The sequence below is a fragment of the Schistocerca cancellata genome, chromosome 10 (assembly GCF_023864275.1).
Source record: "Schistocerca cancellata isolate TAMUIC-IGC-003103 chromosome 10, iqSchCanc2.1, whole genome shotgun sequence".
Taxonomy (NCBI): Eukaryota; Metazoa; Arthropoda; class Insecta; order Orthoptera; family Acrididae; genus Schistocerca; species Schistocerca cancellata.
Window position 1 is genome coordinate 71304638 of NC_064635.1, and position 15962 is coordinate 71320599.

General features: G+C 38.4%; 1 protein-coding gene across 3 annotated transcripts in view; it reads left to right on the plus strand.

Annotated features, from left to right (window-relative positions):
* The window catches only part of LOC126106684 (zinc finger protein 250-like), a 95413-nt gene that overhangs the window by 16003 nt on the left and 63448 nt on the right, over positions 1 to 15962 (plus strand). For all 3 annotated transcript variants that reach the window (XM_049913052.1, XM_049913054.1, XM_049913053.1), the window contains 2 exons: positions 5208 to 5270; positions 7833 to 7901. In XM_049913052.1, the coding sequence (XP_049769009.1) occupies positions 5208 to 5270; positions 7833 to 7901 (132 nt within the window). The remainder of the gene's footprint in view (positions 1 to 5207; positions 5271 to 7832; positions 7902 to 15962) is intronic.

Below are 15962 nucleotides of genomic sequence, written 5' to 3' on the forward strand. Positions count from 1 at the left end.
ATTACTTAATTAATGCAGGAATGTGTTTGCAATTGTGGTGCACATTGGAGTCCCTTAACCATGGAACCACAAAGGCCACTAGGGCATCCAAATCAACTGTCACATATTGTTCACAAAGTAGTGTCGTGTGGTAATTCATTTTCATTAGCTGCAGAAATGTCACAGCTGAGTCTGGACAATCCAGCACTAAAGAAATCGTATGGATTGACCTTACAGAGCTGCAGCATTTTTGCTGCTGCTGAAAAAAAAAGTTACTGTACAACACACTGCTTTATCAGTGTGTTTTGCTGTTATCTCTCAGTTCCTCTGGTGGCATTTGAAATGTAGCAGCTCATTCTTCATATGATTCCGAGAACTGATTTAGCTTACCTTTCACGCAAAACAATCTGTTTCAGGTTGCTTAATTAACTGTTACATCATTAGGTAGGATCCATGTAGGTAATTTCACTTTTGAACAATGAAATATAATTTTCAGTAACATCATGTCAAAGTTCTCATCAGTCTTACATCCATCCACTGCAGGGAACGTATAATCAGTTTGTTTGGTTAACAATTAGAAGCATTCCCTTATGAACAATTAAATAATAAAAGAGACACTGAAAATACTGTTATAATGTTTGGAACCTGTAACAACTTGGATTAACATACTAAAAGTCAGCTTAATAAGCAATTGGTGATCATAACAGCACATAATTACTTAGTAATTACTGAAGCTCATAAAACAAAATTGTATTGATGATTATTTGGACCATTATTTATTATTTATTGAAATATTGTTCATATAAAAAAATAATGTATGCATATTTGAAATCAGAAACATGTTAGGAAGATTTTGGATGGGATAGTTTTAGAGCAGTTAACAACATTGTACTCACCATTGTTTATTTGAATAATTTCACTTACTTTTGCATGAAAACGTCAGATACATATTTGACATTGTATAGTATTTTATGTAACTTGACTGGAAGAAGGGATCGGTTGGTAGGACATATTCTGAGGCATCAAGGGATCACCAATTTATTATTGGAGGGTAAAAATTGTGGTGGGAGACCAAGAGATGAATACACTAAGCAGATTCAGAAGGATGTAGGTTGCAGTAGGTACTGGGAGATGAAGAAGCTTGCATAGGATAGAGTAGCATGGAGAGCTGCATCAAACTAGTCTCAGGACTAGAGACGACAACAACAACAACAACAACAACAACAACAACAACAGTATTTTATGTATTTCAATCGTAATCACCCAACGATAACATTTTCTGTAATGGTGAACAACTTCTGCGATAGTTATTAAGAAACTTCCAATGCATAACAGCATCCGACTGTTGGCGAATGTAGACCCATGAGAAATAGTGCAGTACAGTGTAAGATCTTGACAAGGACTCTGTGACATAATAAATAGTACACCTGAAACAAGATCTGTCTTCACATTTATTGAGAACTGTGCAGTCCTCCTGCCTGTTTTCGCTTAACAAACTTCCACAAAACAGTAACTGCAGTGGAGCATCAACAGCAAGATAAGTTGGTGATGTTAATTATTATTCTGAAAATACTGAGTTACATCCACCAAACTGCACTTTAATGTTACGAAAAGATGATTAACTTCCAGTTTGTTTTCACTTTTGTGACAACGTCTTTTATCCCCAGTGTAGCATGTGTGCCACGTGTCCTTTGGTACTCTGGCACAGGGCCTCTAAAGTGTACCTGGGCTGCAGACATGTACCTGCTAACAAACAAGAAGTTAACTAAAAACTTTATTTGTTAACTTTTATTTGTAATGATGGCCAAAGTAGGGAAGACGTAATATGCAGACTGGCATAACAAGGAAAACAGTTCCAAAAAAAGAGAAGTTTGTTAATGTGGAAAATAAATTAGTGTTAAGTATTGTGTGGAGATCTTTGCAGTGTAGCCTTGTATGGAAGTGAAGTGTGGACAATAAACAGTCCAGACGAAAGGAGAAAAGAAGCTTTTGAAAGTTGGATCTGCAGAAGAATGCTGAGCATTAGGTGGAGAGGTAATTAGCGAGGTGGTACTGAGATTGGTAAGCGAGATAAGTGTGTGTGTAAGCAGGGTCCTATGTTGCCTTAGCTATGTGGAGGTGAAGAGGTTACTGTGGGATAGTAGCTTGGAGAGCTGTGTCAGACCAGTCTACAGGCTAAAGACCACCACAAAACTAATGCTAGGTTTAATTTTTTGCAACAGTAATTAATATTTTATGTCTACCCTTCACATGCCTTACGCTCATCTGAGTCAAGTTGAAAACTGAACCTGAACCAGTGGCGGATACATATGGGGGCACGTAGGGTGCACACCCCTGCTTGCAGGGCTGCCATCCGCACTGGCCCCGCCAAGTCAGCCCGCACGCTATTCGTTCATTTCTTTCGTCAGTCGACTCAACTGAATCGAGTTATTGAGTAGTTGTACTTTCCTATGCAGCACGCATATCCACGTCGTCATATTTTGTACATTTCTGTCTGGCACATAGATAGCAAACACATGCCTACGAGCAAAGTCGCGACCATTGTAGTGATCTCGACATGTTATTCTGTGTGGCAATTGTTCAAGAAAAGTCGCGAATATTCTACTGTTTTCTTGTACGGAGAACCTTTGATAGTGTTACAGATACGGACTATTTGCCGAAGAGGAAGCATAAACGCCCTTAATGATTGTGATTCTGTTATGCAAGCATTGTCTGTCTGCCCTAGAACTGACTATCCCACTTTGCACAGGCTGTACAAAATATTTGCTTGTCTAACTGCATCTATTGCTACAGCAGAAATAAGTTTTTCAGTATTGCAGCATACAAAGACGTGGCTGAGGTCGACAATGGAAGAGGATCGACTTAATGGTTTAGCTCTATTGAACACTTGTCCTGACATTGATTGTCCTATTGACGATGTAATTAATCAATTTGCCAGGAAGAATAGGTACATAGAATTCATCATTTAAGGAAGAAAATCACAATTGTAACTTTTTTATATCATTATATGGCATTGTCTTGTCTATGTATATAATCAAGTTTAGATAAAACTTTCGTAAACTTTGCATGTGACTTGATTCTTTTTTATTACAGTAAAAGTAAATTATTTTTTACTACGGTAAAAGAATTTTTTTTACGGTAAAAGTAAAGGTAGCTCAAGATATCTTCAGCGCCCCCCTCCTTGAGGTTTCTCTGTATCCACCACTGACCTGAAAACCTTCCAACTGATAGTACTCAAAGATGGTACTGTAGTCAGTGAATGAGTGAATGAATACTGCATTTGTTAAGAGGAAACTGGATATTTCAGAAAAAAATGTAATGCGTTTTAAGTTACCGTTTTGAGGATGGATGTGCAAGCAGTAGCTCTCACCACATCAAGGTTCTCAAGAGATCTCCAGCTATGTTTTGGCACCATAATGAGACACTTAAGTGTACATTTCTAGTGTTCTAACCTGACGACCATTTTAGTTCCTGCAAATAATGTTTCTCACCCATTTTTAGGTAGAGAAGTTAGTACTTTTGAGATCCCTGTTAGTACATCGTGCACTGGTGTCACCGTAAGGTGTGCACGCTTCTTGCCTCAGATGTTGTTCTTCGCTGGGGTCCTTTTGCTGAGCTGCTTCCACACTGCCGCCCCCCCTTCTTCCCCTCCCCCTAAGTTCTCCTTCAAGTGCTTCATTTTAATAATACTGTACAGATTTTAGCCATGGTGGCAAGGTCAACAGCACTGAAATAGACTGTTACATTTTCTCTTTTGGTATTACAATTTTAGTTGAATTTCCTGAGGGTTGAGGAACATATTACTATGCTGTTTAGTCCATTTATAACCATCATAATCTGTCTTCTTGTTTCTTGCATTGTTCTTGATAACATGTTTCAGAAATTTCTGCTCTTTCCTTGCTCCTAAAAATGGTTCCTTGTGCCCCTCCTACTTCTACCAAATTAATAGTTCCTGAGTTCCCTTACACATAATTTGAATAACATTTCGTGTCGTGCATTTTCAGTAGACTTTAGCCACCATTTCATGATAGTGCCTCCTTATTGTGTTCTTTGTTTTCTAAATTTTTAACATTTCAGTAACATTTGCTGATGACACAAGGCCCAAACTCACCCATAGTGGATGTAGGCAGGAGAATAATGGAGGTGGCATGCAATTAGTGTACGACCAACAGCGTAACCTCGAATCTCATAAAAATTCTGTTTATATAACGCCAAACAAATGTGGCTTACTGTTACACAGCAGGTAAGACTTCATGTGTGAAGTTGCTGGGCATCCAGATGCATAATAAATTGAAGTGGCACTATCTCAATGATAAAAGCTCAATTCTGCATTCTTTGCACCCAGAAATCCTTTTCAGTGTGTTGAGCTGCACTAGCATACTTTTACTTAGTATTGTCTTACAGCACAATTTTCTGGGTACTACAATTAAGTTGAAAGAAGTTTTCAGTATACACAAGTGTGCAATAAGAATATTGCCTAATGTTGAGAACCATAAGAGAACTTGTGATTGTTACACTTACATGATGATAAATTACTTCGGAGTGGTATCTGTACTTAATGACAAGGGTGAATTTAGGATGAACTATGCGATTCACTACAACAATAATAGTGATAAAATGATTTCCGCATAAACTATTCATTCCTCTGTAGGGCTCAGAATAGAGTTCTATACTCTGATGCAAAGGTTTATAACAGGTTGCTAGTAGAAATCAGATTGGAAACATCGTAACTTGAAAAGCAGAGTAAGGGATACGTATCAGAATACTGCATAACTCTAAAAGTTGTGTTACACAGACAATGAGTTTGCGAGTATATAGCCAGCTGACAGTGTTCTGTGTAAAGTAATTATTTTGTTTGCAGTATTGTATAAAACCAACAGCTGAGTGCTATAATGGAACAAGCGGTGGCAGTTTTTGCAGTTGCTGTTTTTTCTCCTAACATGAACACACAAAGTAATCTAGAAGTAGTACCCAGAGCTGTCAGTGTGAGTACATTAGTACTAGTCATAATTTGTTGTTGGTATACGTTGTGGAAATGAGCTGCAGATGCTGTTTGTGCCTATTAATGTACAACTTGATTTATTACAAATGCCTAAATCCTGTGTTTTATTATGTGTTTTATGCTAAACAATGTGTGAAATGAATTAATAAATTACACTTCTTTCTGCTGACCATTGGTCTTGTCTCTAGTGTTGTGCTAATGTGTCTGGCCTATTATCTGCTCACAGGAATCTACAGGAGAGGAAGCGACACACGTACTGTCTGGCGAGATAGAAATCAAAGAGGAACCAGTAAGTCATATTAATGAAAATATTCATTGTGGCTTTTCATTGGTGTATTTCTTTTTGTGCAGCCACCATTAAAATAGTCAGTCCATTGTGTCCCCAACAAATCATTGTGCACAGGTAGAAAGTAGGTGTATGGATGTACACATGGCTACTGCCTTTTGTGTGTGTGTGTGTGTGTGTGTGTGTGTGTGTGTGTGTGTGTGTGTGTGTGTGTTTTTGTTTGTTTGTTTGTACCTTTGTAGGTAACTATATGCAGAATTGAGGTTCCATAAAGGATAATAAGTTGTTGGTCTATTAGTTATGTTATTTGTGAAAAGATAACACTAAGAATATTAATTCATTAAATACTGCTATTCAGAGAGATGCTACTTAAAAGCTTTTGAACTTTAATCAAAAGCTGAGCGGAAGTATGGTAGCGACTCAATTTCATTTATTTCACTCGCACATCATGTTGAGTGTTCCCATAATGAAAAAGATTCTTTTGGCATGTGCATGAAGTTATACATTGACAGCAGCTGGCATTGCTGTAAAGTATACTAATACCAAAACAAGTCTCATGCTGGCCTATTCACGCTGATAATTACGAAACATATTGACCTGTGAAGCTCTCTTGTTGATCAAATAAACCTATAGCCATTTGTTCTGCTTGTCCTTGTATACCTTCAATAACATCAGTTATTCCTATTTGGAATTTGTTCCACACACTTTAGCTATATTCTTAATGGGAGACACTGATGCTGTTAAACAGTCTCTTTTTTACATTGCTTTGAATTCATATTGATATCTGACAGAATATTTTCGCAGGTATTTTCAGATAGTACTTAATTTAAAATAACTGCATTATCCACAAAAGTCTGAAGGTACTATTAATATTTTCTGCCAGATCATTAATGTTCAGCACGAATAGCAAGTGTCCCAACGCACTTCGCAGGGGCACATGTAAAGTTGCGTCTACATCTATCCAGTTGATACTCCATCCTGGAGTTTCCTTTGCTTGATTTCAGTTTTACTTCCAGTGTTCCCCTGCAGTGTTTACAGAGACTAGTTACTAACATTCCATTTCTCACCTCTATAGTGATACCCTACAGTTGCATCCTCTCTATCTATAAATGATCTTTCCAGTCACAAATTACATTTGATACCACCGTGTCATTGTACTTGCGTTACTTCGTGTCACTCTGGTGCTGAGTCAAGTGCTACCTGAAGACTCGTATGTTGCTTCTATGTTAAAACATAAATTTAATTTTATAGAATTCCTTTCTGTTTTCAAGACCTTTAATTCTCATGCTGCTCTGTTCTTCAAAAATTAGCTGAGAAATTTGGAAACTGAGGTTGATATAAACATAAATGTTTTTGCTAAAGAGTTATTTGGGAGGGTCGGGCATCATAATCCCCATGAATCATCACCCACATCCCGCCCCCCCTCCCCCCTCCCTTTTCGCGGATACGCACTTGCCTACAAGGAATATTGTTGCTTTTTGACATCATCAGTATTTATTCCTAAATTCTTGACACTTTCTACACCACCACTTTTTAAGTGAATGCATTGTGCAACATTTCAACACAACACAAAGAACTTGATAGTTACATTGACCAATCTCAGCAACAGCTGAAACTATTAGTGCTTAAAATTTCTATAAGTATTACATACATAGCATCCAGATCCTTCTAGAACAAGATGTATTTCAAATGAATTTTAGTATGATTGTCTTAATTGAAATTATTTTTCAGGTATAATTTTCAAAATGTTTTCTGGAAGTAATTACATATATAGATATTTACGCACCTAATAATTAACAATGAAGGTTACAAATTTGGATAATTTTATAATTGTCAGTTGAATTATCGGTAATAAAACTAGAGGGGGGGGGGGGGGGGGGAGAGAGAGAGAGAGAGAAACAGAAACAGAAATTTTGTTTGCATAAAAACTAAAGCATAATAATATTTGTTTCACTGTAAAGTGCTTTTTGACTCATTTAAATTATTATTTGTGATTACTAATTTTTGTGGATCGATATGAAAAATAAAATGGTGTGCTGGTGATCAAATATACGCAAAATTATCTGTAAATGTGTATTGAATAGTTTAAATATAAAAATTAACCCACATCAGGCTGAAGTTTATGCAGAATCGAATAATCAATTGAAGTATGAAAGTTCTGAGTAGGCAAGATTCATTAAAAGTGCTGAACTGCTCTCCTGACATTGTGTACCCAATGTGCAATATGTACTGTATGCGTATTTGCACTCTAGCTCTAGAAAGAATCAATTCTGGGAGCTAACAAGTTTTATGGCTTTTGTGTGTGTGTGTGTGTGTGTGTGTGTGTGTGTGTGTGTGTGTGTGTGTGTGTGTGTGTGTGTTTGTGAGAAAAGTAACCATTCTTTGTGTGTGTCAGTCCTAGTGGATGTACAGCTTGCTTAATACATGAACTGAAGTTCAAGTCTCAACCCTGAGAAACAAGGTCTTGTTACGTGCAGAATAGTATAATAAATTACTATTGTGCAATGTATTTTTTTTTTTTACTTTGGGTGTCTGTCTGAACTCATTCTGTTTCCTTACCTGCAGATATTGACTGACCCCTACCAGCAACCACTGGAAGAAATTGAACAGATCTTCATAAAAGAAGAGAACATTGTAAGTATTACTAGCTATTTTTTCCCCCATGTGTGGTAGCATTTTACTCAGTTTTTAATTACATTGTGTCTCTTGCTTTGATGTTCCTTTTTTAAATTGTACCAGTCAAAAAGAGATAATATACTGCAAATTAATATACGTGTATAAGACTTCTTCAAAAAGTGGGAGACAAGGTACCAGATTTCATCGGGTTTGTAATTCTCTCACTCACCTAGCTCTAAATTTTCCTGCACTGAAAACTGCTGCTAACATCAGTGTTGTTACTAAATCGTATGTTCATTCTTACCATTGTTAACTGTAGCTGAAGGATCTAGATGATGACTATTAACAATTGCGACTCTAATGGTGAAAACAGTTTTAGCTTAGATACGTCGATTTAATAGGTGACAAACTTCAGTAAAATTCATCTTTTGACAGATCATCTTAAAAGAGAATAGTGTGTGTAATATTACGAGTAATCTCCTTAATTGATACTCTATAAGAATCTTAATTAGTGTTAAATCAGTATTACTTTCACAACTGCCCTGCTGTTGGGCAGGAGACGCACTCCTTTGCATCTGTCAGTTCGTGCCAATGCCAAGCCTGCTCAGCCAGCATTTTTAGATTCAAAAAATATACCCTATTATTATCAGTAATTATGAATTTCACTGGTGCACTGCTGTTATGTAATATTGTGCCTGAGCAATAGTACCAAATGTATAATTGCAAAGGAAGAAATACTTAAAAATTAAATAGATGATATGGGCTTTGTATGCTCATAGGTTTTAACAATAGTGTTTCAACTCATATCTTGTCGGTGGGTCTATGGGAGAGGACGAAATAACACAACAGTCACCTAATGTAATGTAGGGGCACCTGTACTGCCCTCAGTGCTCTTGGAAATGACACTTATAATTCCTGTTGTCATATAAGGCCCCAGTAGGCTGTTCTGTGGCTGATTATTAATAAAACATTACACCAGTGTGTCTGAAGAAACAATAAAATTACTTTACTTTAACTTTTGGTGTATTGAGTTTAGAGGCATTGTTTCCTTTTCATGTTCTTTACTTCTCTGATCACATTTTTTTTCTGTTTTGTGCATGATAGCAGTTTAAATACTTCCATTTGTTTTTTATTGTTGCACACAACTCCAGTGTAACAATTTTTGTAGTCTCAAGTGTAGCTCTTCCCCGCCTTTCTTCCTTTTTCAAACTAGAATCATTGTGATTTTACCATTAAGTTTAATTTGAGCAACAGGGAATTCTCAGCTCTTCAACTGATTGACAAATATACATAATTCTTCGAGTGCCTCATCTTCAAAGCACACTGGTGATCATTAGGGTGTTCTGCTGTGTACCCATAACTTTTCTGAACAGCAATTCTTTTCTCAACCCAAATCTGGGTTCTTTAGCTAGAATAATGTTTTATGTCCTGGACCACATCTGCTATTAATCTTTCCTTGAACTGTTGGTTGGGACTGGTGATATATATTATTGTGCATTATGTGGCCAAAGTATTAGAGTTTTCTTTTCTTGATGGTATTGAGAATTTCTAAATTTTTGCTCATGCGGTGCAGTACTTCCACATATGTGACTTTATCTGTCCATTGTATCCTCAGTATTCTCCGATATGCCCACATTCAGATGCCTCCAATTTATTAGTTAATATTGTATAGAATTACCTGTGCATTCTTAGTATTACATAAGAATACAAACAGTTACATGTCATAATTCTTAGGCAGTGGGCAAAGGACAATAAATCTTGATATGGTTTCATTGTGGTTCTGAAATGGTTCCATGAAGACACAAATTGCAATGAGACACTCGTATTTTTGTGTTGCAATCTGCATCTTATACTATTTGGGTGTCAGTACATTCTGCATTGTGTAAACTTCTGAAATAAGAGCTTAACAACCACAAAAATATCATTCTAAATATTAAATAACATTTATAACACACAAATATTATAAATAAGTTACTTTCACGAGAGAGTTCACCACATTAAATTGTAGGTGACATGAGAACATATGACTCTTTTTTTTTTATACACCAATTTTTCTACCATCAAAATATGTAGTTGCAGCTGTGACAAACATCTCATTCGTATGGCTGTGCTGTCTCCTCAGTGGTTGATGGGATTTATACCCTCATTGCATGTAGTTGCAGCTGTGATTAGCTGGTACAAACATGTTGTTCGTATGCCTATACTGTGTCCTCACAGTGGTTCCTTAATTGCAGGTCTGAAATTACGTTTTTAAGACAGACCACTGTGGCTGGACAGTATTCAGACCTGTAAATTGTGAACACCTCGTGTGACCTGTGTTCTGCGAAGTTTTGGATACTGCTGTGTGTGTGCATAACAAGCTGCCACAATATATCAGCACTGTCTTCAAGCCATCTTCAGGTATATGTCATTGCACCAAGTTGCAGATATCTGGCAGTTCACCTGAAATTTCATGGGACGATTTCGAGGGTGAAATATTGTGTGAAAAGCTTGTAAGGGTGTTTCAAAGTAGGTTGTGGTGAGAAATATTGTTAAAAATTTGATATGCTGCACCATTTCTGAGTTAATTAACATTGAAGTTAGCTGTAAAGACTGTGTGTGCAGTTTCAAGCAGCCTACCATATACAGTTAGTGTCAGCTGTTCTCAAGAATAAATGATAGTACATGGAGACTACTCAGCCTTTGGCTCTGCTTCAATCCTTACTACCGCCCCGTGACCGATTTTTGTATTGTTCTCTCATTTGGTATTTGGAAATCATAGGAAAAGCAGGTTTGGTGACCTCTCATCTCCAGAGGACAAATTTACGTAAAAGGAAGAAAATGAGCATGGGGCAGAAGCTGTACTTCCTTTCGAAAAAAGACAGACTGAAAGAATGGAAAATATGAAACGCAAAATAATACATGTAAAGGCAGCTGGGAAGGAAACTGATGTAGATTTATTCCTACCGAGCATGTGTATGGCTAAGGGTACATCCCACTGCTCTGTTATAGGTGAGTCAAAAAAGAAAAAAGAGTAAGCAATTTAAAGATGGATGTACAGCTCAAAAATGAGAAATTAAGACCGAGCGAGGTGGCGCAGTGGTTAGCACACTGGACTCGCATTCGGGAGGACGACGGTTCAATCCCGTCTCCAGCCATCCTGATTTGGGTTTTCCGTGATTTCCCTAAATCGTTTCAGGCAAATGCCGGGATGGTTCCTTTGAAAGGGCACGGCCGATTTCCTTCCCCATCCTTCCCTAACCCGAGCTTGTGCTCCGTCTCTAATGACCTCGTTGTCGACGGGACGTTAAACAACACTCACCTCACTCACCTGAGAAATTAAGATTGTCAGACCAGCCATATTATTTGAAACAGGTGATCATGGGAGCATGATGAGTGTCTTTTTAATATAAATTTATAGTACTGTCCCAATTTTATACTACATTTTTATGTTCCTTGAAAGTAATTTGACATTTTAATGAAAACTACTTATATTAAAATCTTTACCTCTTTGCTGCCCTCAACCTGTTGATGGTGAGGGTGGTAATGAGGGAACTGAGGAGAAAGTAGCACATACAAAGATGTCAGTGCATGTTTGCAGCTGCATTGATGGGTTTCTAGTGCATAGAAATGTACATCAGTTTCTGTTAGTTGCAAAACCTGTGCAAACTGATCGACACTTAATGTGGAATAAAATCTGAATTTTGGGTCATCATTTAGAAGTTGCTTCTTTGGTAACTTGAAGAGCGAACCTTTCAGCTTCATGCACCCATTTTCTGCCACACGCAAGCAATTGATATTCCATATTAGAGCCCCATTTTATGCCTAAATTTCTCAGGACTTCCAAACTTCCTATCACTCCATCATTGAAACATATCACTGCATCTAGTACACCAACTTTTAATGTATTTAGTCCTACAAAAACATTCTTGGGTAATCTTTCCCATATGCAATGGTTGAAACTTTCATTTGTATTCTGAGTGACCCCATGAAGACATTTACTAAGCAAAACAGGGTCACTCTGGTCTCTAAAAATTGATTTAGTTTCATTCATAACAGGCTCAGGAAGAGAAAGCTTATGATGGTATATTTGACCATTTCTTTTGCTTTTTGGTAACCACACCAAGATTCTGCTCCTTTAGGGCCAAGTCCGTGAACAGCTTGGTCATCTGTGGACAACTTATGTAAGTAAGTGTCCCATACAGCTTTTCTCATTGCTGTAACATCATTCAGAGGTGCAGTTTGTCTAATGGCCAGTCCATAATAATTCTGAAGAGGGTCTGTTTCAGTTGCTGTCAATCTGCCTTGGCAAGACAGAGATTTTTTTATCAGATAACAACTTTCCTTTCATTTCTCTTTTTAGCTTCCTTAATCTAGCACCCATCCTCTTTTGCACATGTCCAAAACACTCCAGTTTTGTTACCAAGGTATCACCATAAACATTGAACTCATTAATTTTATTGTAAGCTTTAGAGTCCCCATCGCCTAGGTATTTCGTATATCTAATGTTATAAATGGGCACTGACCTCTGAAATATTTTTAGAGCTCCATCACACTCCATACCTCCACTGTAACCATCATAATTCTTAGAACACTTATGTTCAATATGTTCTTCAGTGTTACCATGGCAGGTGTGTAAGTACTTAGATAAGCACTCAACATCAATAACTTTTCCATTCTCCAGAGAAGTAGCACTTAAACACCATTCGAGGAATGATGTCCTTGACGTTGCCATGAGTCATCAATTGCAACAGCAGTGTCCCTGAGTCCACTAATATTTACAGTTTCTTCTACTGAATGTTTCATAGGTGCTTTAGACACAACCGTCAAGGCACCTACAAGTATTTTTATGTACTTGATGAACCCACTGGGAGGAGGAGCAAGGTCCATCAAAACAAAAAATGTTTGAGCAGCCTTTTTTCCTTTTCCTATTGCATGCATTGCGTGCACTAACTTCAAATTCACATAATATGAAGTATGCACATGCTCGAAGTCATTTTCAAGGTAGATTTATAGCAGGATCTACACAGAACAACTAATTTTGACTCTAAACCCTTACTGCTACTTTTCTTTTTTTCCAGTTATATCCAGACAGCCTACATCATCACATTGTTTATATTTCACCACTTCCTTTATCAAAGAAGATAAGATGCCCACATCAACAACAACAAATCCACTACAAACAGCGTCATTGTTAACACAAAAATGTGAATCCCCAGGAGGCGTGCCATGTGGGAGTTTCTTCCCCGAAGAACTGATACATAGGTTACTTTCAACAGTGTGGCTTGCTTTGTTTGTGAACTGATTACCACGGAATTTCCTGTTATTGAATTTCTTGATGCGTGGCATAGTTCGTATTTATTGCACACTAAATGATATGTACTTCCACAAATATATGTAGCACTTGGGCAACAAACTTTCAGGAACACGTGAACAAACTGCTTCAGCGAAACAATAGTAAATACTAGTGAAGATAATCATTTACAGACACTAGAAAGCGGCACTGTTACCAACATACACAATGTATCATACATATATTCGCTGGAAACAGAAAGTTCAGTTATTTTCGAAATAATACTGCTTTTTGTTACAGAAATAAAGGGGCCGTGGCGGCATACATGACTAATTTTAAAATTTGGTATATGTAGGTCATTTTTCCTTTGGAACCCTATAATGTATCTATCGATGTAATCAGGGAAGACTATAGAATTTAATAAAGTCATAAGAAAATTTCGATTTTTCCACCATTTATAAGTACCCTGTACCCTTAATACAGTCTTTTATTATAACATTTCAAATGAGCACACAAATATGTAGATGTATATTCACCTAAGCAAAGGTACTCTGTGGCTTGCTCTGTTGTCTTCCCTGATCGTGTCCTCAAGATCTGGTTACCTAAGGAATGCATTTTACTTGCTGCTGAATTGTATGCAATGTTTAGGGTAATGAAACAGATGAGCTATGTTAAGACTGCTGTGGTCCTTGTATGTTCAAACTCTCTGGCTGCTGTTAATTCTCCACAACATTTGTACCCAGCAGATAAAATATTCCAGATTATCTAGGACTTCCTTCTTGCCTGTAAAGTCTGGGGATGAGGTGTCTTTTATTCTGGGTATCAGAGCATGTAGGTATTAGGGTAAAAGAAGTGGCAGATGTAACTACCAAGGAGGCATGTCATGATAATCAGATAGTTCACTGTGCCATCCCCCTACATGCTGTCACCTTGTCGTTGAGGTAGACGATCATGTGTTGATGGGAAGAAGATTGGCTGGAACGGACAGGCAGTTGCTGCACTTAGTAAAGTCAACTCCCTGTCTATGGCGTACCTCCTTCCAGGCACACAAATGGGATAAGGGCCTTTTCACTTGTCTTCACATAGGACACATCCGTGGGACACATTGCTTCTGGCTCCAGCAGCGGGACCCTCCACTGTGCGGTGCTTGTGGCATAGGGATCACAGTAAACCACATTTCAGTAGTTAGTGTGTTTTATTTCCAGACAAGGGGGCAGACGCTAATTTACTGACATCTTTGCTTTCTATTTTAACAATCAAATGGATGTGGCACAAATTTTAAGGTTTTGTGAAGTGTCCAACGTGTTTCCTAAAATTTTCAGAATGTGTTTTTAATTTGGTTTATCAGTGTAGCTGACTCATAAGGGTCTATTGTAAGCGATCAGCCAGACACATTTCCATGTGTAATTATTTTAATGTCTTTGTTAAATGTGTTTTAATTGCCAGTTTTAGAAAATTTAACCAATTTTATGTAACAATGAAAATAATCTGTTATTGATTATATAATGTGAATGGACAGATAAAAAAACCTACTCACCAAGCGGCGGCAGGGGAACACAACACACACAAAAGGATTTAACTTCCACAAGCTTTGGGAGCCAGTGGTTCCGCCTCCTGGCAGAAGAGTTGAAGGGGGAGGAAGAAGGGTGAAGGAAAAGGACTGGAGAGGTTTAGGGAAAGGGGTACACTTTAGAAAAGTCCCCCAGAACCCCGGTCCAGGGGACACTTCCTGGATGGGATGAGAAGGAGTCCATCTTTGCTTCTGATCCAACTCTTTAAGTCTCCCCTGGACCGGGGTTCTGGGTGACTTTTCTAAAGTGTACCCCTTTCCCTATCTATCTATCTATATATATATATATATATAAACAAAGATGATGTGACTTACCAAATGAAAGTGCTGGCAGGTCGACAGACACACAAACATACACACAAAATTCAAGCTTTCGCAACAAACTGTTGCCTCATCAGGAAAGAGGGAAGGAGAGGGAAAGACGAAAGGATGTGGGTTTTAAGGGAGAGGGTAAGGAGTCATTCCAGTCCCGGGAGCGGAAAGACTTACCTTAGGGGGAAAAAGGACGGGTATACACTCGCGCACACACACACACACACATCCATCCACACATATACAGACACAAGCAGACATATTTAAAGACAAAGAGTATGGGCAGAGATGTCAGTCGAGGCAGAAGTGCAGAGGCAAAGATGTTGTTGAATGACAGGTGAGGTATGAGTGGCGGCAACTTGAAATTAGCGGAGATTGAGGCCTGGTGGATAACGGGAAGAGAGGATATATTGGAGAGCAAGTTCCCATCTCCGGAGTTCGGATAGGTTGGTGTTAGTAGGAAGTATCCAGATAACCCGGACGGTGTAACACTGCACCAAGATGTGCTGGTCGTGCACCAAGGCATGTTTTGCCACAGGGTGATCCTCATTACCAACAAACACTGTCTGCCTGTGTCCATTCATGCGAATGGACAGTTTGTTGCTGGTCATTCCCACATAGAATGCATCACAGTGTAGGCAGGTCAGTTGGTGGATCACGTGGGTGCTTTCACATGTGGCTCTGCCTTTGATTGTGTACACCTTCCGGGTTACAGGACTGGAGTAGGTGGTGGTGGGAGGGTGCATGGGACAGGTTTTACACCGGGGGCGGTTACAAGGGTAGGAGCCAGAGGGTAGGGAAGGTGGTTTGGGGATTTCATAGGGATGTACTAAGAGGTTACGAAGGTTAGGTGGACGGCGGAAAGACACTCTTGGTGGAGTGGGGAGGATTTCATGAAGGATGGATCTCATTTCAGGGCAGGATT